This window comes from Cinclus cinclus, chromosome 6 (genome assembly GCF_963662255.1).
Source record: "Cinclus cinclus chromosome 6, bCinCin1.1, whole genome shotgun sequence".
NCBI classification, from domain to species: domain Eukaryota; kingdom Metazoa; phylum Chordata; class Aves; order Passeriformes; family Cinclidae; genus Cinclus; species Cinclus cinclus.
This window is the reverse complement of record NC_085051.1, coordinates 26,652,375-26,676,213: the sequence shown is the minus strand read 5'-3', so window position 1 is coordinate 26,676,213 and position 23,839 is coordinate 26,652,375. Positions and strand designations below refer to the sequence as shown.

Sequence of the window (23,839 nt, the reverse complement as noted above, 5' to 3'; positions counted from 1 at the left end):
TTAAGAACCCTTATGTGTTACCATAATGCAAAGCCCTGTAGTCAGAAATCTATTCAACTTCATACTAATAGATTCCACATATTAGAACCTGTGAATTAAGTAGTGAATAATGCCTCCACACCTATTTTAAATCTTAGCTCCTTCTACTTGATACCTAAATCCTGTTTGAAATACAAGCTTTTTTTTTTTCCTAGAGCTTTGCTGTACATGAGACATCAACAGAACAGATAAGCAGTTAGCAGATTCCCCCTCTGCATTCACCAAAGGAGTGATCTATCATCAATATGTACACACTTGGCAATACTGTGCTGTGGTGGCATTTTTGTTCTCCATTTTTTTAGCTGAAAGTACCTGTGCTCAGAGATCCTGCTTCTTTCATTTAACATGTTTATCAGGGTTCTTTTCTATTCAACAATGTGTAAGAGACTGTAGAGCAGAACCATTGACAATTACAGAGTTAGCATAGCTATAAATAATCTTACTATTGTGGGAAATATTTAAGTAAGTTAACATTTCTTTTTTTTGATTTCTAGTATATTTTAGAAACCTTTCAATTGCTCAGTGTTAGGCACTTTTACTGCCTTGGAGTTATGACAGCTATCAAAGCTTTTGTTGAGCAAAATCAAGAAAGCACCACATAAAATACTGATTGGAATTGAGTTAGTACTAATTAACTAAAATTGTTTCAGAACAGAGGAAGACTTATTTCCGTTGCAAGGAAAAAATAGCTGACCGATGTCCTTGCCTGTTTTAACTCACAGAAATGAACTGTGACTAAGTCACATAGTAGAATGCTGTTCTAGGTATTTCAGCACTCTAACCTATTAGTAGTTTTATACTTCCTGTTTTCCCTCTTCATCAGCCCCACCCTGCAACAAGTGAAACTAGAAACGAATTTTATTTCTGTGCACAATTATTCTTGCAGCTTTTTAATTTTGGAATTACCGAGGTAGAACATTACCTGAGTTAGCAATATAAACCACTTGTGTATTTTGTTTCAGACCTGTATCACTTGCTCTCCAGTTTTCCATTGCAGTAAGGCACCCATTTCATCCATCTCTTCCACCAGCATTTAGACACTGCATTGCTTCAAGCGCAGCAAAGGTGAATTAGCAACTGCCAGTCCTTGTGGTGTGAACAGTGAGTTGTTCCAGCATATTGCCTTCACAGGATTGAGTTCTGCAAGGAGCTGTACAAGCAGCATGGGCTGCAGTTCACAGTACAGTTACTGCTGTGCTAAAGAGCTGTCCTTTATCAAGGAGTAGACTAGCTTGAATTTACCAGTTATTGTCCTTTAAGAGTACCCATGGGACATGTGCTGCCTCCTCCTAATAATCATGTAAGCAGACTGTTCCTAGGTTCTTTTCCTAGTTACTGGAAATGGCTTCCTAGTATATTAAATAGTACATTAGAAGTACTTTTTCCAAGCTGTTCCTAGGTATGCTAGTCTCTTACAGCTCACAACTGTTGCAAGTCAACAGAAGTCTTTATTTCCCCCCCCATACCTCCTCCCCCTTAAGAGTGTTCTGGGAATCTGAGGTTGTGGTATGAGTGAGAATACAATTTAAACTGCCTCACAAATGAAAGTGCATTTACAGTAGGCTAAATCACTACATTTCATCTACTGGACTAATTATTTGCTAGGCATCTGTTACCAGTACTTAACTAGAAAGCTTTAAGTTTTTAAGTTATAAGTTTTATTTGACTTTGCTCTTTCATCATCCCCAAGTACATTCCCATGTAGGTCATGGTGTTTCGGAGAAGAGATGGACACAGTTCATTGTCTGAATGTAAGAGACACTGATGATGCAGAGACAAAAACTAGAGTGTTAAGACCTCAATACTCCTCCCAACCACACCCATTCTTTTCTTAGCATTGGGATTTCTGTGAAATAAAAATAGAAAAAGAACTTCCTAGTTGCATAGTAGCAACTAGTTCTGCCAAGTTTCTCAAGAACAGGAAACTAAACAAAGACATTTCTAAGAGAAAGGAGTTTTAAAACACATTCAGTTATAAAAGTATGTATTTTTGTGCACAATATATAGTTTAACAATCAAAAGCAGAAACTGTAAACCTTCATTCTTAATAGCATTCAGACAAAGATGTACAAGTGTCAATTTCATACCATAGATACAGAAATTAAGCATCTATTCTGTAGACAACAGTAAGACATCCAAGAAGCAAACTGTCTTTGACTAACATAAAGGCACCACTTCCCTCAGAGATTTGGCTCTTGCTGCATCAGAAAATTGTACTGATACTTTTATAATACTAAAGAGTCTCAGAAATTATTTCCTCACGTAGTAATCACTGTAATAATACAATTTTGATATACCAATCACAGCATTTTAACAGACAAAACACTCATTTATTAGAGCTCAGGCAAGTCAAGAACAAGGACTTGCAATGGCAAGGGAAAAAACATTCCAATGTTTATAATGTCCAAATGCTACAGAGCAGGCTTGCACTGTCTAAGCAGAATAAGGTAACCACTTCACTCTTCTGTTCCAGGAGACAATAATATTAATTAACATATACTTTGCTTTTGCAACTAGCAGCAAACATTCCTTAAATTAATCTGAAGGTTTTAAGAAGGGAAAAAGGGCATACAAAGTCCCTCTGCAGGTGGGTGTTTCAAAAGTTTACTATACTATGTTCTTAAAAGTACTTCTTTGCTACTTGCATTTTTAAGCACATAATCTTCATTCAGTGATTGGGTAGCTAGTGAGCTTTTGACATTCATTAGCATTCCAACAATTACTGGAAGCTAGAGAGAAGCCAACCCACACTACCCAAGTATCTAGTCCCCTAAAAATGACTTTACCTTATTCACATAAGGTAAACTGCCATTGGCTTATTTTCACATGCATCTGCCCCATCCTTTGGTCAGTTGTTGGGGTTTTTTTTTTGGTTGGGTTTTTGTGCGTGTATTTCTTGATTTTGCTTCTTTTTTCTTTAAATATCAAGTTGTCCTGGAAGCCAACTGAAAATGTACTAGTAACACTGACTGTATTTCAACTGAAAAGAAAACAGAACACTTAAACACTGTCTTGTATTTTGGTGGATTAGTGTAATCTCTGACTCTGGAGTTCAATATTAGTGGCTACAGGGTATTTGTGGACTGTCCTTCAAAAGAGCACCCCATAATGTTATCAGTTTTAATTATTCCTATCAATCTGGTTTGAAGATTTCTGCCATCCAACACCAAGTATCACAGGTTAGTCTAAAGTATCATTTTCAGCTTTAAAACAGGCATAATATATTACTGGGTGGAGTTACAATAATCTAAGTCACTTGCAATTTTGTTACTATCAAGATTTCAAGAAAATCTTTTTCTATTACAGTAAAAACAAACTTTTTCTTCATAGGAGAGTGCTTTACCTCTATTCTGCAACAAAGTAAGACCATTTTATTTGCAAGCAACTTGGATATCTACTATTTCCAACTGCTAGTCCCAAAGTGTGCAATAATAAACCAGCCAGGAATCTATTTAGAACTAGTTTATTTAGAACTAGCATACAGTTCCTAAATAACTACTGCTTCCTTCAGACTTGTGACAAAAAAGTTTCACAATAACCTTCTCTGATTTTGGTAGTTTTAAGAAGCACCCCCAAAGTCACTGCTGAGAACAAACTCTGCACCAGATCTCAATCATTATTTTGCACTGGAGAAAGGCATTAACTGAACTCCAGTGAAAATTTACCATGAGAAAATAAGATATGGGAAGCAAGCAAACTGCATGCTTTTCTACTCAGTTTCTTCCAGTTCAGATGCATCATTCAAAGAAAAGTTAACTTTTAGATGAGAGGTGTAAAAGTTTCTATCAAGTAAATACCTTGGGGAGATAGTTTTATCTTCTACTTGTGTGCATGGGGTTTAGATCAGATATATATACACACAACAAATATCAGAATAATGCAGCATGATTAGTCATGGCATCTAAACCGATGTCAATTTACAGTAAAGAAATGGGAACCTTTTATCCCTCTGGTTACCATTACCTTAAAGTTCGTGTGGTTAAGAAGTGTTTTAAAGCCCTCAATCCACAAGCTACAAGTAATGGGCCTCTTCAATTCTGTGATTCACAAAGTCAACTCTAAACCAATCGTGTGGTTTGGATTGTAAGACTGTGGTTAGATGCCAGAGACACAAATCAGACAATGTTCACCTAGTCCCTATTTTAGTGAAGACACTCAACTTATGAGGTATTTCAAACAGTGCAAAGTGCCCTCTCCGACTTCCCACAACTGAATTCAGGTTACCCTGCTTGTTCAACTTAAATAAAGGACTGAATTTTCGGTGCAGGAAAATAAAAAAAATTAAAAATAAAAAAAAGAAATTGGGAAGGGGAATAAAACATGCAAGAAGATTCTCAAAGCCCTAACACTTTAAGCCCTGAGCAGTTTTAAGAAAGTGAAGGCAGATGAGTAGAAGGAAGTTGGCTGCTTTCTTAGAGTCAAGGCCATGTTTACATGAAGCAATATAAGAAAACTAATCCCTACAGAAGGGGTACTGCTTCATTTTCCCCAGCCCCTTTTATTTCAGAATAAAAGTTTCACAGATCCATGAATATGGTGGCTTGCAGCTGGAGGGGCTGTCATTGTTTAATGACAGCAGGCATTAATTTGCAATTAGTTTCTTGGCTCTGATGTTCGCTTGCTCAATGCGATCCCTGTTTGTATCAGCCTGGAAGACAGAAATTCATAGGTCATTTGCAGACAACGCAAAACAATTTAAAAATTCAAACTGACTTGAAATTCTGAATTGCAACGTATCATCATCGTGCTAGATAGAAGGGGAGCAACTTCTATATGGTGGAAGTAATTGTTCCCCTAGACAGCACATGCTGTCAATTTTGGAAGAAACAACCAAGAGAAAAAGGTTTTACTCTTTAGCTGACTTTCAAAACACAGCAGCTTGTCTCAGCTAGTCAAGAAGCATGTTAAGAAAACAAGGGAATAAAAATTCTCTTGCAGTGTTTAGACACCTTAAGGACCTCTACAGAGCAACAAGGATGCTCTGATCTAGAAGTAACAGTCAAAACTGAGCCTATGGGCATGAAGTCAGATTTATTCTGCTTAGTGCAAATCCATAGTTTTCATTCACATCCCTTCCAATGTCCTAGTGCTGTAACAATATGGTATTTATAAGAACAAGCTTTAGATTTGATTATTGTTTAATTTAAGCATATAGTAAAGCATGAAAAGTCAGGTCAGGGTATCTAGGTTGAACAAATGTCAAAATATAGTTTCACTGAAAGGTATGATTAGGAGTTTATAAGTAATTCCCCAATTATGCAGTGTGCTGTGGGGAATATGCAGGAAGTATAATAAGCACAACACCAGCCTCTGCCCTCACCCTGAGTGGAACTCCTAAGAAGCTCAACCTGTGCCAAGTATTAGTAATTTCACACTTTTGTCTTGCAATAGGTTAGGCAGAACACACTTGCAGTTCAAGTTCTTCCCCCTGTTCCCTCTTTGCTGCCTTTCGGGTCAGGGGGAGAGGAGGGACAAAAACCTACTATAGAAAAAGGAGACTCTAATTTGTTAGCAACGCTTTGGAAACACTTATCTAGTTATTAGATCTTCTTCTAAGAAAAATCCAGTCATGTAAGTTCCATTATGGGTTTATTCAGACTAAGAGTCCTGCACGATACTACCAAAATTCACCCAGACAAGTCTATTTCCCAGGTGAGTCAGAATTTTTTTAAAAAATAAAAGTATCAGTTCTATTCTGAAGTTGAGCTGAATACTGCTCCTTGTTTCTGTACATGACACTGTTGTTTGGAGATTCACAGACATTTGGTTTGGTTCTGTACTGTTCACTACATTAAAGAAGTTATCAGCATAAAAGGATTAGTTTAAATATCCTGAGACAAGCTGCCAGTCTCAAAGCCAGGAATTGCACTTTCATTTTTATTCTGGCTTGCAAAGCAATTCTAACTTGTATGCACCATATTTTAATAATTAGTAAGACTTTAGCAGCAAGATTTATTCAAATCACTAAACCAAGAGCGCATTAGGCCAAACAGATGCTTGAATCTGCTAGAAACACTGTTACTAAAAAGAGTAATTCCCACTTGCAGCAACCAGGCAGTTTTCAATCCACTTCCTAAGTTACAAGAATTTCACACCTCATTTTAAACTCCCAAGAAATTTTCTAGTGTACTTTAAACAGTCTGACTTTTCTAACATGGTAATCAGTTGTGCAATTTCAGGGAACAGTTAAGGTATCCTCCATATAATTATGATGATTTGTTTTATCAATACCACAATCCCTTAATTGCTAGACAAAAATTGAGATGCTGACACAGGTGCAACCAGCATTTTTGTCAAACTAGAGGAATTCTGTTCCTCTTGCTTTTAACCCTACTGCACATTTTAGTGAGATTTTTAAATTCCCATTTTGTCTTAATACTATAACTTCACAGTAACTGGTGTTCACTTCTACTTTAATACACACTACTCATTAGAAGTTTTACTTCCTTTCTCAACCAGATTCCTATAAAATAACTTCTACTCATTTCAGAATATGGGCATTTCTAAAATACTTAGCATTCTCATTAAGCTGCCCTTCGAAAGAAACATCCCCAAAACATATTATATATGCTTAATCTGTTTGGAGAAGCTAACACTTATGTAATAAAATTATATATAAAGAAAAAAGAAGTTACTATGACTAACTTCATGTGCAGACCATTTTCCTGTGCACCTACATACTCCATTATTTCAAAGCGTCCCCAGCTCCAGTATTAATTTGTCCACAGCATTAGGGCAATTAATTCCATGTGTTTTACTTTACATCCATTATAGTGACTTTTTAGGATTTCCAGAAGAGACTTGCTATTGCTAAAAACACCTATTCTGTATCACAAGATAGAAAAGACTTCCTGTGAGAAACAGTCCCCCAGGCATACCTCCAGTAAATGTTTATACTTTTGATCCCATGAAGTTTATTGGTTTTCAGAGTAAGTAGTTATCTGTGCTGTGTATTTAGGTTTCCTGACACTCAAGCATTTGAATTTTAAGCTATATACCACTGTACATATCAAGGTGTATCTCTTATTCAAATCACTGCAACCTAGGGAATGGCATAACCTTACCACATATTTGCTGCAAAAACAGCGAACACATTCCTAATAACCTGTCAGTTACAGCTTCTGAATTTACAGCAGAGAACACCTTTGACACTTACCTTTACATTTATCCGGTCTATTTGTTTATTCTGGGCATCAATCTCATTGCCCATATCCAAAGCCATGTTTTTCAAATTCCCAAGAATGTTTCCAACTTGAGCAAGATTTTCATCCATTTCATCTTCTCTGGCATCATTGGTTATCCTGTTCAAACAAACAAGGCAATGTGTCAAGAATCAAAAACTTGCTTTTATCTAGCCCAGATTTACTTTAGTAGAACTTGTTTGTCACACCATGCATCAAAACCAAGGTATGTTTCTCCCCTTTTAAAACTCCCTGTATTTCAAGCAAGCATTCACCAAAAAAGGGTGATAAGCTAGCCACTACTACAAAAATAACCTTTAAAATTAAAATAGTCACCACAAGTTTAAGACATTAGCTTCTCTCAAATATACTTTATGACAGTAACAGGCCTTGATATTTTTAACAGTACCCTCAATAACTGAGTACTAAGCCTTATAGTTCTCACAACCAGAAAGAGACTGACAATACCACCACTACATAAAAAAATGAAGCGTAAGCTGAGCACAACAACTGAAGATGTAGGTATCTGCCATCTTCACAATTCCTCTAAACAATAGTAAAAAATTTTCTATTTAGCAACTTGACCTAAAACGTATCCAAAAGAAGCTGACAACTAGAAACAGGATTTGTGCATTTGAGATTGAGGAATATGAGCAAGCAAACCTTGTAATATATCCACCACTTGGTCCTCCAGAAGTCTGAGGCTGCTGCCGATTTATACTTCTTGGTTGCATGGATATCACGTGATCTGCTGAGTTCTCTGTTCCATCTCCCCAGGTTGCTCTGTATGCTTTGCTGGCCTCAAAGTTCTTTGTCCTATGCCATAAAAGCAAAAAATCTGAACCACTACATCAGAAATATGGTTTCCTGACTGAAATTCAGTATTAATCTAGAGTTTTCAGAAACAGTTGTCTTGTGACCAAAAGAGATTAAATTTTGTACAAATAAAGCTTTGTCTATATAATAATGTCTTGTATCTTGATAGTACAAACACAAGTGAGTTACTCTAAGGACAGTGATTACTTTGGTCTTAAGCTTTAATACAAGACTAGTCATTTGCTCAAAGCAATACTTTACCAGAGGACAGAAGCTTATGACAGTCACAGGAAAGCTTATCCTGTCATAAAATAAGAGTTGCATTTACAACAGGAATTAATCTAGAGTCAAGATATTAGTTACCTTTCAGGAAGAAATGAGGATGAATGCAAGAACTCCCTCAAACAAATACCTATACTATGCAAGAAAAGCATTAGTTGCTACTGTTTTTTATCAAACATTAAAAAAATTACTTGGCAACAGAAAAAGTTCATGTTTCTCATGTTAACTTTGATTATGAACTAACAGTACTCATGTTTACGTAGCTCTTTTATTCTGCAATTCAACTGTACTAACGCTGTTAAATAAATAAACCAATTTACCATTATGCTTTTTCCATGTAATTCATAGGAGAAAAAAACCAATCAAGAAAGCACACCGGCACAAAGCAATCGCAAGAATCGCAGAGCCACAAAAGCAAGAGGGAAAGAAAATCTAACAAAAACTTATCTAAATTGGGGTCTTTTCTCATGAATCTTAAAGATCTTATTTTGAGATTACTCTCATGTTCACCTCGTTTTGTGGTATTTTCAGTTTAAGCTAGACAATCCAGACACTGCCATTTTTCTGCTTCTTTAGACACCTGTGAAAGGAAAGCTGTATCTCTCAGTACATCTAACTTTGTAATCACAGGCAATCAGTTCCTAGAGATACGATGCCCTTTCAGTAACCTGGATGTTACATGGTTGAAGAGTTGTGAAATTAGCCGCAATGAACAAATATTCCCCCTCATTCTACTGGTGTTTATGTATTCAATATGGGAAATTATGTTTCATAGGTCAGATCCTACAATAAGCAATCTAGAATGAATATACTGAGGGGGAAAAAATAGAATCATTTCTCAGCTCATAATGGAAATGTTGGACCCAACAAAACCCTGAAGAAACCTAAACTAGTAAATTCTAGCTCCTTGTACATACACAGGCCTAAAGATCTCTAGGTTTACTGCAACTAGATTGAGTGTTATATTATTAAAGCCATAACCAGAAGAGATCTTTGTATGATTTGCTTCTGGAAAAGCAAAGTCTTAGGTGCCAGAGGCAACTGTGAGGACTTCATTAACAAAAAATTAATTACCTGTGTTGCACCTCTGAAGTAGGCAGCTAGGAAAAGAACTATTGTTCAAAGTAAGCACAGTTAAGAAGAAAACCTCTCACCACCTGTTTTTAAGAGCTGTTTTTCAAATTACCATACAGTCACATTTCTCAAATTTCATTTCTGCAAAACTAAGGCAATTTACACAACCTGTCAAACCAGCAATGGCTCAAGCAGTTGTTCACCATTTCCACAGCTAATAATACCCTCGGTAGTAATGGACATTTTCTATTCACGTCAGTGTTACAAAACATCACAGTCACAAGGAGAACAGCATGCAGACAGACATCATGCACATGCAAGCACAAATGCAATAGAAACATCACTTCAGACAGCTGGTTAAATATGCATCTGCACTACTAACACTGACCTTGTCCTAAAATCCACTTTCATCAGTTTAAGTGAATACAGCTTCTTATCCTAGTCTTCATTTTTAGAAAGCAAGCATCAGTGTTAGGAGAGAATGGAGAAGAAAGTAGTAAAGATCAACAAAAATGTAAATTGCTATTAGTACATAGATTGCATAACAGAACTACCAGTATTTTCTGTTTTCACAAAGCTTTTATAAATTACCTAAGCCTAGGAGAAATTAAAAAAAAAAAAAAAACAAAACAATAACTCAGCAAGTGTTCTGATTTGACTTATTTAGCTTCATGCTTTTCTGAAAAATATGAAAAACTATGGAGGTGACTAGTTGACAAACAAATCTGTACCAATAGTATATCAAAGACATTCACTCTCTTGTTTGCTCTTGTCCTCTAGTTATCCAATTTTTTTCTGTACATTACTGTTCAGTTTGGTACACAACTATTTCTGTTCTCGCTATCTGTGTACTTGGAGTGCTACAATAGTTTCCAGATTCTGAGCTTGCTCAGTGTCAATAAGCTGCTTAGCTTCAGTGAACTAAGACTACCAACTACTCAGTAAACAGACTGAGTGTGTCAAAATGTTCGAAGTCCACTAGCTTGAACCAGCTAATATAAAGCAGTAAGTAGACCTATCCACAGGTCAGGACAACTGCATTTTCAAGGGACTAAAGCTCTAAGACTTTCAGGCTTAGAACTCACATTCACATCTATCCTAAATGACTCTTAAAGTACTATTCTGTTGGTTAAGTAGACTCAGCTACTCCAAGGGGTTTTTACCAAAACTTCTGCTACTTCTCCACTGAATGATAATTGGTTTTACTCACACTAAAGAGTAAAAACCAACAAATGCATGCACTATTCACTTCAGTTGCCATACTCAATTTGTGCTTCCTTCATTTGGAAGGACTATGATCACATCCAATTAACACAAGCAATTTGATACTTCACTGCTTAAAGGTAAAGCTAGGACATAATCAGAAATAATTCTGACATTGTTTGGGCTATTTATTTGTTTAAAAGTACAAATCAAGTGCCATACTAAAGATTAGATTACTCAACTGACTTAGATATGGCAGTCATAACACTGATGTTATAGATACTGTGAAGCAGGTCTGCAAGAATTTATGTAGTCACTAGGGAAGAGATTAAAAGCTCTAACACCAGTGTCTGCTCTTTTCTCCTCACCGTCCCTAAAGCATTAATATTTTTCAAATGCTTAGAGAACCAATATTAATTTCCTTCTCCAAAACATAAGTTGTGTTGCTTGTAAATTAGTACAAAAGTACTGCTGTGGGGAAAAAAAAAAAAAAATAATTTTGGAATCAGATTTCTAACAAGACAAGCACTTATATACAGCTATTTGCAGTCCAGTTTGGTCTCATCTGCATAGACATGGACAGTCTTCTACTAAAGCCTTAAAGAGATTAGGACACAATGGTGCAGGATGTTACATAGCAGCTATATTTACAGTAAAAGGGGCACAATGTCTGGTTAGATACAAGTAAACCTCAGTTACTCATACAGTTATAAAAGGATGCAGCTCTACAAACCAAAACAATCAACTCTGGTAGAGATTCAGCATGTTTCAATTAGCTCTTTTATGAGTTAATATCTCCTGGTACAGTAGATATTAGGAATATTCTAGAACTCCATGCCCAAGTACCAATATAACTGACCTGTTACATGGACAGACACAGAGCCCACAACATTTGTTGAGCTCTGTCAGTGTCTTCTCAGCTTCTCTCATGTCCTTATTTATCTGGTCCATGCCTTCTTCTATCCGATTTAGTTGTTCTAGAAGAGAAACAAGTAACCTGAATCAGCAGGGATTGGGTGAAGGTGTGGAAAACTAGCATTTCTTCATAGCAGGAACAAGTTTCAGTTCCGTCTTTATACCAAGACTAACAACTTTTTTCTTTCCTGCCTTCTAGGATTTTTTTAATTTTTAAAAAATTCAGTGAGAGGTTTTGGTTACTACTTTGCAAATATCTTCCCTATCCTTAGAGCAGCATTTCTGTTGTTACTTTTGGAATAAATGCAGATAGTTACATGGAAAGAAGCAGCTTCTGTAGCAGAACTGTATTACACTGTAACTATCATTACCTCTGAACTACTTCAAAACCCCTTAAATATTACAAATAAAGGAATAACCAACTAGAAAAATCTGATTTGCACTGGAAGAACTTACCTCCTTGTTCATCCAGCATGGTAATAGTTTTGATGCCAACATCCTGGGACTGCAGAAAGAAATTTAGTTGCAGATATAAAATGAAATTGCAGTACAAAATCAGAATGTCTGGATAGCAAGTTTGATAAGCCAAGCAAGTTTTATTATAAAACACTGCACTTTAAATAACTTCAGTAGTAAAGCCATTAGAAATCTCAAATTATAAGTTAGGCTGATAAGCACCTTACCTGTTACACTATCTCAATAAGTTGGGTTTTCATGGTGCTTTTATGAGGTTTTTCTTACATTATAACAAAATGATAATATTTATTGTAATACTCAGATTGAACTACGACAGTGTCTCCTAGAAAAGTAAGCCTAGCTGTGCTTCATTTTGAGAAGTAGCATTTGGTTCATTCATCTCTACATCCTTTGGAAGTGCTTACAAGGCCTTTAGTCCTGGGAAACCAGAATGAAAGCAAGCAAACCAAAGCCTGCAAAACCATTCCTAAGAATTCAGCAGTGAGGAATCTACTACACTAGAGCTCTTTGAGCTCTCAGAGCTCAGTCTTGGATCTAGCATGCAAATTCCACCCATGCTTTATTGGAAACTGGCAGCATTAAATGAATCACCAAACTACGACTCCAAGATAAGTTATGTTAGCTCACAATATGTACTTAACACTTGTGTATGAGGAGTATTCAGCAGGCTATGGTGATTCAAATGCCTCTCTGGTAACAGTAGCATCTTCAGCAAGCCAGAACTGTGCAGAGTAGATCCTCATACAACTTCATTTGGATAAACCCAAAATACAGACTTGTTTCAAATCATGTAAAAGGGTGTGAACAGTTTCATTATCAGTTAAAACTGATGAACAGATTGTAAGATGGGTGTAGAATTACTCGTTTAGAACCAAGAGCAGTTGTACCCTACTACCCCATCCAACCCACACCTACTGTCCTCATAGCAAAATGTTTCCACACTGTTCACAAAGTGAGCTAAAAGACTAAGACCAAATATGTCATGAAAAGCAAATTATGCAGCAGCCAAAGACATAACTGACCACCAGAAGACTTTTTACAACCAACCCATAGCATTTGAAGATTAGATCCTTTTGCTTAAAACAAGTAAAAAAGGATATTGATTCTTTTGCAATCTGTTACAATGTGAAAATCATTAAGGTTATGTCATTCTAACGCTACTACTGAATCAAAGGAGCAGCTTCTAATGATGAAGTGCATATGTCTTAAGACAAAATTGTTTAAAATCACTCTGTGACAGTTAACATGCTGCTTTTTATACTTAATAAATCCAGAGAATTCAAAAGCTTTTTCTTACCTCAATGGCCAAGCCAAGAATCCTCCTTGTGCTTTCCAAAGACTAGAAAGAGAATTTTTATATAAGTGCATTAATTGCTTTTATACACATTAGTGTCTAAAAGTCTTCTCTGCCAGTTCACTGTAGTAAGGCAATAGCATACAAAAGGATCATCACCTCGTCTATATTTAATACATGCTAGTGGCAGCACATTAGTTTTTCCTTGGCTTTTAGTCCTTGCTATTATTTTTCTTGGAAAGTCATTATAAAAGATTATTCACTCAAATGAATTTTAAATAAGTAAGAAAACCATGAAGTATCAGTATGATTAACGATGCTGTAGTAACCAAATTCTATCATATCAGTAACCAGGACTGGGTGGTCAGTATTCAGTTAAGTAAGTGACTTTAAAATTCAGCAGTTAAAATTAATTCTTATTTTTAGGAGTAGTCTTCACTCCAGTATTCACCAACTAAAGTGAAAATTTACAACAGTCAGCTATAACCTTGCAGAATCATTATCCTGGTCTGCCTTTATTTTTAAAAGATACTCTGATCTTGTTGGACAAGTACTGTATTCCCAGATGTCTTCCTGTAGTATTTACCTCATCAGTGACCTGGTTGGCCCTCAGCTGAATTTCTTCAGGTGATAGCTCATCCATGATGAGGAAATGCTACTTGTAAGTAATCACGTTAATGAGAACCTTCCCCCTGTAATAACAGATAACAAGTAAGCATCAGAATTACCCTTTCATCAGTATTTTGAGTTGAAACTAGAAGGTAGTTCAAAGAATGAGAGCCTATACATTTCATTCTGCATCACAAAACATTTCATTAGGAATAGAGACACTAAAATAATTATTCAGCTGATATGACCTAACTGAGGAGCTAAAAGAAATATAAGAACAATCAGTATATGAAGCAGTTTTCTTTCCAAGAATTGGCTTCCTAAATATTTTTGAAAAGCTTCTACTGTTAGTTGGATAAAAACCAAGAAATTAAGTCTTAAAATAACAAGCTTCTCTGTGCTGGAAAAACACATTGATCTGCCCAGGAATCTAGAAATTAATTAAGACATTTAAGTTACTAGAATAAACTTTCAATGTTCTTTTCATTGGACAATTTCAATATCCAGAAAAAGATGAAATGTTTTCACAGACAAAACACCACCCAAAATCATACCAAGTAACACTCTAGAAAGGGTTGTTGTTATTGTATGGTGAATTCCTCAAAAGCAAGAGGATCCACAAAAGTTTTAACTAGTACGTCAGCAACTGTAGCAAACGTTTTCTAATCTACCTTTCTCATAATAAACACAGGGTCATAACTGAAGTCCCAACACACCATGATTTACCTTTTGTTATAAACAGAATATACATATATTGTCTAAAATACAAGGCAAATAAACAATCCCATCAATAAGTGTATTCCTATCAGAGACAGGTTTTTCAGAGCTAAGAGTCTGCATTTCTGTTTTAGGAATGGAAATAAAGCCAGCATTCCTAGCAATGGAAAAACAGAGTTCACAGGCTCTACAAGAATTTAATGAGATAGCACATAAGCTGAGAAATAAGAGGATATTTTTCCCCCCAAAATTTCCCTCCTTGACATTCCACACGAGTAGATATTCTCACACAAGGCCTCTAAATAACTGTACTCAGTAGTCCAATTTCAGTGTACAGTCAATCTTTCCATTCACAGACTTAAGCTCCTTTCATAAGGTTTACTTGAGGCAGTCCCAGCTTTGAATTTGGGAACGCCCTTCAAGCTGATTTGCACAGTTAAGGACCAGTAAACCTGAGACAGGGAGGAAAGCATCCATTTTCACTGAATTAGATTAAGCAACCTCTCTGGGTAACCTGTTCCAGTGCTCAGTTAGCTGCACAGTAAAGAAGCTTTTCCTCATATTCTGGTGGAACTTCCTGTGCATCAGTTTCTGCCCTCTGCCTTGTGTCCTGTTGCTTGACACCACTGAGCAGAGCCCGACATCCTCTGACACCCTCCCTTCAGGTACTGATAGACATTGATGAGGTGCCCTCTCCGTTGTCTCTTCTCAAGGCTGAACAGGCCCAGCTTCCTCAGCCTTTCCTCACAAAAGAGATGCTCCAGCTGACCATTCATCCTTCTTGCCCTCCCCTGGACCCACTCCAGAATCTCCATGTCTCTCCTGTACTGAGGAGCCCAGAACTGGACACAGCACTCCAGATGCCCTCACCAAGGCTGAGCAGAGGAGCAGATCTTCTCCCTGGACCTGCTGGCAATGATCTTCCTGATGCAGCCCAGGACACCATTGGCCTTCTTGGCCACAAGGGCACTGCTGGCTCAGGAGCACTTTGTTGTCCACCAGAACCCCCAGGTCCCTCCCAGCAGAGCTGCTCTCCAGCAGGTTGGCCCCCAGATTGTGCTGGTGCCTGGGGTTATTCCTGCCCAGGTGCAGGACCTTGTGTTTGCCTTGGCTGGATTTCAGACAGTTCTTCCCTGCCCACCTCTCCAGCCTGTCGAGGTCCTTCTCAAGGGCTTCACAGCCCTCGGGTATCAGCCACTCCTCCCAGTTTTGTGTCATCATCAAACCAGTTCCAACAGCTGACAGACAGGCTTTGTGATTCCCTAGCTTGCTCTTATCTGCCTGAATACCTCCACTGCCAACCAGCAAGAAGTTCTATAGAAAGGCACAGCATTCCGCTCACTTTTGCCCTAAATCAATAGTATTGAGTCTTGAAACTGTTTATAAATTGACCTAACAATGAAGAAATCCAGTTTCAAGATGTGAAGGAAAAACCCTTCCAACACAGAGGGGGGGAAAAAAAGTTACTTCCAGGATTCTTCAAAGCTGAGGTGTGCACGTGCTTATCTTCTGATGCTCATATTTGGACACCTGTAGTGCTTTGCCTCTCGTGAGATGAAAACAATCTAAAGTGATGGCTCATATAAATTGCTAGGATAAATTACCTGTGTGAGTAAGCTAAGTAAAACAATTTAGAACACTTGGTTATGAGAAACGTTCTGACAACCTTTTAGCATAGATAAAGGATTCAACTATTTACTGAACTTCTCTGATAATTTCTTGACATCTTATGTCACTGAAAAGTAACATTTCTTTCTCTCGACTTTCTGGCAAGCTCACCCACCTTTACTCTTCAGACACTGCCATTACGGTATGTAAAACAAGCCATATTAAGAATTCCTTATGAAGATGGGCATAAGAAAGCATGCTTTTCAAATGTCTTTTTGAAGGTGAATATCCAAGTCAAATGCATTAGACTCAAAAACCCCACAGTTTTATTCCCATTAGTTTGCAGCACTGCTTTTGTAAGCACAGACACAACCTACATGGTAGCTCTGGAGAGGCAATTAGTGTCATAAGGCAGAAAAGAAACACATTCCCTAGGCTATAAAAACTTCTCACTACACAGGAGTTTAAAACATTAAAAAAAGCACACAACAAACAAAACATTTCCAAAATAGGCTATTTCTGAAAAACGTAAACACACACTCAATAGTTGCAGGCCCAATTGGAATAGCTGAACACAGGAGATGCCTTTCATGCAAGATACTTTAAAAGAAATTTTAACAGCCAAGATGAGGCCATTTGTATTGAAATAACTCAGCTGTTCAACAAAACACAGTATACATACATAAAGAAAGGATACTTGTTTCCCCATCCTTCTGCCTAGGAATCATAAAGCATCCTTTGAGGTATTCAGCTCTTATGCTAATGGTATATGACAAAACTATTTTATACATGAGGCATTAAGATTACTGAAGAAAAAATATACAGAGAAAATTTGATATGGCTATGATAACATTTGCTAAGGCAAGCATTTAGTTTAACATTGATGCTCAATGTCTTTTCTTTGCTTTCCCTCTCCTTACCATTTAAAAAATCCTAGCCATAAAGTAACCGAAGTAAAAAAAGACAACAGCCTATGAAAGTATTTCATAATTAAAACTATTCTGCTATTTTTGTTTGGTTTTCTTTCTAGACAGGCAAGTTTTAAACAAGAATCTAATGTGCCTCATTACAAAGCAGTACTCCTTTAAGGAAGGATGTGATGTCAGCTTTGTTTACTTTTTATTATCAGTTTTCTGCAGTATTTGCTCAGTTAAACACATTTCAGTACAACTCCCCTTCTGTCCCTTTCACAGGAAGATCTGATACCTGCAGAGTATGCAAAACTAAACTTGTGACAAAAACCTTTTCTTGAAGTAACTGGGCTCATTAAACTTCTCTACCAGGAAACAGACTACAACACATTCATTTCCTTAGCTATCACTGCCTTATAAAAAGGAAGATTCATTGAGCAGCAAAGGAATAAATGCATGGCCAGCAAACCATAAGAACCTAATTTTTAGTGCCATGCTTTATTTGGGAGATTGTGCAGGACAGAAAGAGTTCTTCGAAATTCCAATTCCAACCTAAAGTTTCAGATCTCTTCACAAGACTACTCATGTTGGGAAAAGCCATCCTATAAACTCACCACTATAATACCTATCATAACACTGACATTGCCGCCCAAGACAGTTGAGGATGGATTAAGCTTAAGTTACTTCTACCTCCTAAACAAGAGGAAACAAACTTAAGTCTGCACAGCCTTTTTTCCCAGTTACTATCTATTTAATCACAGCTCTGAAAACCTTTCAATTCACTCTCCTATGTGAAGTTGTTAGGTTGAAGAGAACTGAGAAAAAGACAAAGCAAAGGTTATTGCAAAATAATGAGGGACACAACATGCACTTCTGCACTGATTTTATCATAGTCCATTCAAAGCATCACTGGTTTAGAGACCTTAATTTTGTTAATCAACACTCACAGAAGAGCTGAAGCATTTTAGTGAGTTCTTTGTCCAACTTGCAAAAGCTGGAAGGTGACAGACTGATGTGAGCTATGGCTATGTCTCTATTAGCAGGAGGGTGATCCCGTGAGAGTACAGTACAAATTTTTGCTTGGGCAAAGCACTGCTCACATTGCCACATTTGAGGTGGATCAGTCCCAAGCACTGAGTTCTGTCTCAACCCCAGCTACTGAACCGAGAGCTAACATCTACCAAAGCAGAACTTTCATAGTTCGAGGGGAGGAAATTCAGTGTTAGGTATCCATGGTGACCTGACTGGTTGCACACACCCTCAGCTTTAAATATCTGCATGTGATCAGAAAGCTACAGAAGTATCACTTCATCCAACAGCACTTCACTGGCTGGGTTTCCTGACAACAGGAACATTAAAAGCTTTGTAAAGGAGGCAATAAAGCATTTGAATGGAAAGACCCTTGAAATCAAAGCATTGCTGTATGCAGCCAGCAACAACATAATCACCTCTACCACCCACCTTCCCAGAGCACACAGCAAAAAATTAACATGAAATCTTTCTGTTGTTGTGTCTCTCATTGGCCTAATATACTCCACTGCACCACTAAGGGTTTTTTCTTGCAAGTGTTTTCATTTTCATTCAGAATTACTTGCCTACTGGAAGCCAGCTATTTATACCAACATACTGAGTTTCCAATGTAAACAATTTTCAAAAGCCATTACAAAGTGACTTTGCACAGCATTTTCAAGGTTTTTTTCAATACCAATAATCTTCTGGGATTTATAAGATGCTTCCACGGTAATGAAAGCCATAGTAGGCAAGTTACAAGATTTAAATATGTTTTTCTTCAGCACTCAGCTAAGAAGCCATTTTAATGCTTATTGTCGCTAAGAAAAAAAGAGAACTTAATTCCTTGCTTTATGACAGTCACAGCACGTTAAGGCTGTGCTGTCCAAAGTACTCAAAACCCTTACTGATCTTTAGGAACTTAAATTAACTGCAGGGTGCCACAAGGCCTAATCAAGTGCTTGTTCAACTCCAATTACACTGTTCACATCTGGACAGGGAGAAGCTGACAAAAGCAACAAGTTTTCTAAAGCCAGACAGGTCTACTTGCACCAGATGAATATTGTTTTGATTACTAGCACTTTCACAGACCCACCCTGAAAAATATTTTTGTCCTGCATCTCTGTCTGAGAAGCAGCAGTTTTCTCCCACTGATAGGCTGAATGCCTTTCAGAAATTTGTCATATATCCATTACATTTGCTACATATCATAAACTAGTTCCTTACTTACCATCTGAAGGTCCTCTATTCGCACCTACCCCTTCTGCTGTGAATTTATACTTTTAATCAGTGTCACAAACTTCTGATCCTCCTTCACTGATAACCTATAAACTGGGAGGGGGGAAGGAAATAGCCTATCCAGTACATCTACAAGTATGATTGAGAAATACAGCCTATGCCTTCTTACCATAAAGATAGGAACTAGCTGGTGATAGAACCCTGCTGTTGCAGCAACTGACTGAAATTCAGTATCTCATGAGGTGTATGTTTAGCTGTCAGTGAATTGGTACAGCCTCAGGTGATTGTGGATGCTCTCAGTTCCTACTATTGTAAAGAGAGCTGATGCTTTCTCCAAAAGATGGAAGAATTAATGAAACAATATTCTTAGATAAGTGAATGCTAAGTATGAATTTCCTGTGCATGCTTGCAAAAGTCAAAATTAGACAGCTTATTAGACAGCTTTGTGTTTAGCAATGGAGGTTTTTTCGTTCTTTCAAATTTTTCATAACACTAATACAGAAAAGCTGGCTTTTTAAGACCCTTCCTTAACACAAACAGATATCCTACCTGCTAGTTAGCTGAAATTCAGCCCAGCTAATGTAGGGTGGCACAAGGTAACAGCACCAGAATGTACTCATCCAGATGATTATGTCTACAAGATAAATGAAAAAAGCATCTGTGACCCTGGAGGAAGAGGCCAAGGCCCACGACCAAGACACTACTCTGCATGCTTCCTGCTTTCTCTTATCAGCTTCCTGAACACACTGCATAGAGGTGATAGCACAAAGAACAGGCACTACCAACGCCACCTCCTCTGTGCACTGCATTCAGTTCTACACTCACCTCGACATCTCATTTTTGTCCCTGAAAAAGCCTCGTGAAACCTCCTTCAAATCAGGTACTGGCCAATATAATTCACAGTCAAACTCTGAGCCACTTACTGACAATAACAAATTCCATTTCTCCTAAAGACACAAACTGTGCTATAGAATAACCTACTTCAAAACTGCAGAGCAGAGGAGGTCAGGCATAGACTGCCTACTAGGCAATCTCAAGATCAATCAAGCAAGCAACTGATAACACAAGTGGCTTTTCCTTTGTCCCTAAACACCTTCCTACATCGCTGTTCCCCCTACAGCACAGAATCACGTTTGTTTATGAAGGGGAAGTAAACCAACACCCTTAGTTCTGAACACTGAGCATCTAGCAATCTTTTTAAGGGAACAACAACAAAAAAGTTAAGCAAATAGTTAGAGAGGTTGCATAAAGAAATTTCCGAAGTTTCTTTAGGTCATTTGCTTAAGAGTGTCAAGTCATGTGTTGACTCCACATTAAGTCAAACGGAAAGAGAAGGGGGGGAAAAAAAAAAAAAAAAAAAAAAAAAAAAAAAAGCGAAAAATAAAGCTGACTTGTCAGTAGCTTCCCAGAAAGACCAAGGATATCGAGACGTACATGTGAAAGAAGCACAAAAGCTCTTCGACGCTTATTGTTTGCTACATTAACGCTACAGCATCTTACAGATCAGTCTAAAGGCAGCAGGACACAATACTTAAGAAGAAGCAATAAGAAGTGGGTTTTCTCCTAACAGGGCAATTCACGGGCTCTTACCAAGTAAATAAAAACAACCCGGACATGGCATTACCGCCCCTGGCAGTGGCGAATCCACGAGGCCTCTCTGCACACGGGGGGCGGGCGCAGCCCGCAGCTGAGGTGGGGGCTCGGAGGACTTGGGCCCGAACCCCCTGCGCCCCATTACCCCGCGCAGCCGATACAGAACAGCAACCTCTGGGCTAGCGCGGCCGGACCGCGCCAGGCCCGCCCCGCCCCACAGAGGGCCCCGGCAGCGCAGCGCAGCCCGCCCCGCACATGGCGCTACAAGGCACGGAGGAGGACACGGAACGGACAGCCCGCCGCCCCACCCGGGGCACTGCAAGCTGCCAAAGCCGTCACACACCTACCGGCACCGCCGCCGCCGCCGCTCCCTCACGCCGGGCCGAGCCACCCCTTTAAGCTCCCATGTCCCGCCCGTCCCCGCCGCCCCGGAAGCGGGGCCGGCCCCGCCCCACTCATCCACCACTCCCAGTGTGGAGCGGAAAGGAGCCGCCCCCGGCGCCCTCACACGGCAGGAGGCGGGAACCGGCCGTACACCCAGCATGGCGCCCCGCGAGGGCGGCTGTGCCTCCTTCCCTCCCCTTGGGACAGACGGTGCGGAAGCGTGGCGTGTGCGGGGTGTCAGTGCCGGCTGTGGGCTGCCCGTGTGGCGGCCCCCGGTCCGGCCGTGCTGCCCGGAGCTGCGGCAGCAAACAACGCAGCACAGAAGTGGCGCTATTTGTATCAGTGGGGTTTTTATCCGGTTACTACTCTCTACTAGGACGATGCGTATCAGCCCCCTTCTGTGACCAGCGTGAAGGAGGGCAGAAAGGGAAAGCTGCTGTTTGCAAGCACCGACCTCATCCTTTGTGGCTGAGCCGCGCAACCTTTCCTGTGGTATATTCTTTCTCGGGTGCGGATTTCTTTCCTGAGGCTGCTGTCAGATCCCGTACCTGCGTCAGCTTACGTGGCTCCTAAAGTCCCTCTTCCAGTGAAACTCCTGCGGTCTCAGAGCTAGGTCTTGGTTTCCCTCCTCTCTCTCAGCATCTCGGGATTCTCCAAGCCCCTGCGGACTTTGAGTCTGTGAAAGGTGCCGGTGGAGTAATGCACACTGCACAGCCTGTGCCCTTCTCCTCCTGCCTTAAAAATCGCCCCTGGAGCCGATTTCCCAGGCGCAGCCGCCCTGGCCGGTCCGGCCCAGCGTGATGTCCACGGCGTCTCGCTGCTGAGGTACCCGCCGTCTACTGCCTCTGATTTGTAGAGCACGTGGCACTATGCGTGTTTAAAGCGCTTCATTCACACACAAAACCAATGACGGCTATTATCACTGCCTGTTGGTAAATGTCCCCAGTTTGCCGGTACCGGTGCCCTCGCCATGAATTTCGTTCGCCTGTGGACTGTCCGCCTCTGTCCCGCGCCGCCAGGACTGCATTTCCCAGCATGCCCCGGGGGCACGCAGGCGTGCCTCCCAACGTGCAGCGCGGCCGCCTTCCCGCCGCCCCATTGGTGGGTTGTGCTGTGGCCCCGCCAAACCGCGCGCGGTCCTGCGGGGTGGGCCCGGTGCGGGCGCCGTGCGGCCACCGGTCCCGGGGCGGTGGTGGCCGGGGTTCCTCGGTCCCACAGGGAATGGGCTGCCGGGCCGCTGCCCTGGAGAGGGGTGCGATCCGTGAGTACCGGGGCTGTGCGGGGCAGTGGGCTTGGGGAGCGCGGTGGCCGGCGGCTGGGGGCGATGGGGAGTGAGTGGGCTATGGAGGGCAGCAGGGCGAGCCCGGCCTAGAGGGGCTGCGGCAGCGGGCATCGCCTTGGGGCGGGCATGCGCTTTGCTTTGCCTTGCCTTGTGAACATCCCCTAGTGCTGGATTTTGATGCCCTGCTGTAGAACAGCTTCTTTAGAGTGGAGGGCGCTGTCCCAGGTGTTTAGCTGCCCTGCTGCCTCTTCATGCTTGCCAGAAGTGTTTGCGGGATGAAGCGTGACTGAGTAGAGTTGATTAGCTGCCTTCCTCATAAGCAAATATCTGAAAATGTGTTGTAGTGAAAGTATATGAGTCTAATGACAAATATCTGGCGATTTAAAAGGAGTGGGACTGACATTGTGAAACAGGTCATAGTATTATGATGAAATATGAGTTGTTTGGAGGTAATCATTCATCATTGCACACAGGGTAGTTCAAATCCAAACATATTAAGAACTGTTCAGGGGTGCATGTGAACATCAGTTCGTAAAAGTTTATGAAACACTGGATACAAGTGGCATGATGATTAAAGTTCATACTTCAGTATTCTTCGTTGATGGAAGTTTGGTGACAGTCTTCTCATGCAAGTAAAAAATTTTCACCTTCTGTCCTACACCTTATGAAGTGCAACTTTAAGGAACAGGTAGGTTCTGAGGTAGTGTGACCTGAGAGAGAAGAGGACTGAGAATTTGTGGACTTTGTTTTCAACATGAGTTTCCAGGCTTGCATTTCCTATATCTCTGCTTCTTACTGCTGTTCTTCAGTTATTTGGTGCTTCTTTCAGTTAAGCCTCAATTACTGCATTAAACTAACTGACTGTTTTTCCAGACTGAGAGATCCTGGCCTTAAAAAACCCCCAAACACTTAATCCTTCTAAAAAATTGATCAATAGATTTTCTGAAGTTTAGAATCTTATCCCCATTAGCACTGCAGTATTTGGGATTACTGTTGCAGGCTCTGAGGCCAATGCAATGTGTTTCTGTAACTTTTTACCTTGGAAAATAGATTGCTATCCTGAAGTCTCTCCTGTTAAAAGCAAGTGAATTATGTTTTGTTGGTTTTTTTTTTTGAAGTCCTTGCTTGACTTCAGCTGAACTGGCAGTGTGAGGCAGTTGCACTTGCACTACTTTGTATGTTCCACTAATGACTGATTTTTGTATGT

General features: G+C 39.8%; 1 protein-coding gene across 3 annotated transcripts; it reads right to left on the bottom strand.

Moving 5' to 3' along the window:
* Positions 1 to 1,729: 1,729 nt before the first annotated feature.
* SNAP23 (synaptosome associated protein 23) lies at positions 1,730 to 21,407 on the bottom strand. 3 transcript variants are annotated; one of them, XM_062494935.1, is made up of 8 exons: positions 21,314 to 21,407; positions 13,868 to 13,973; positions 13,285 to 13,326; positions 11,967 to 12,015; positions 11,455 to 11,572; positions 7,884 to 8,036; positions 7,196 to 7,340; positions 1,730 to 4,687 (listed from the first exon to the last, which is right to left on the bottom strand). In XM_062494935.1, the coding sequence occupies exons 2-8, from the start codon at positions 13,922 to 13,924 to the stop codon at positions 4,622 to 4,624; spliced, it is 630 nt and encodes a 209-aa protein (XP_062350919.1). In that variant the 5' UTR covers positions 13,925 to 13,973; positions 21,314 to 21,407; the 3' UTR covers positions 1,730 to 4,621. The 3 variants fall into 3 exon arrangements, with proteins under 3 accessions (XP_062350919.1, XP_062350920.1, XP_062350921.1); XM_062494936.1 differs by lacking the exon at positions 21,314 to 21,407 and adding an exon at positions 20,964 to 21,037; XM_062494937.1 differs by lacking the exon at positions 21,314 to 21,407 and adding an exon at positions 19,923 to 19,944.
* Between the last annotated feature and the right edge of the window lie 2,432 nt (positions 21,408 to 23,839).

Coding starts and splice junctions, on each gene's coding strand:
- SNAP23 (XM_062494935.1), bottom strand. CDS start 13,924: ATGGATGAGCTATCACCTGAAGAAATTCAGCTGAGGGCCAACCAGGTC. Junction 13,327..13,867: donor CCAACCAGGTCACTGATGAG/GTAAATACTACA, acceptor TTCTCTTTCTAG/TCTTTGGAAAGCACAAGGAG. Junction 7,341..7,883: donor AGTGGTGGATATATTACAAG/GTTTGCTTGCTC, acceptor TTGTTTGAACAG/GATAACCAATGATGCCAGAG.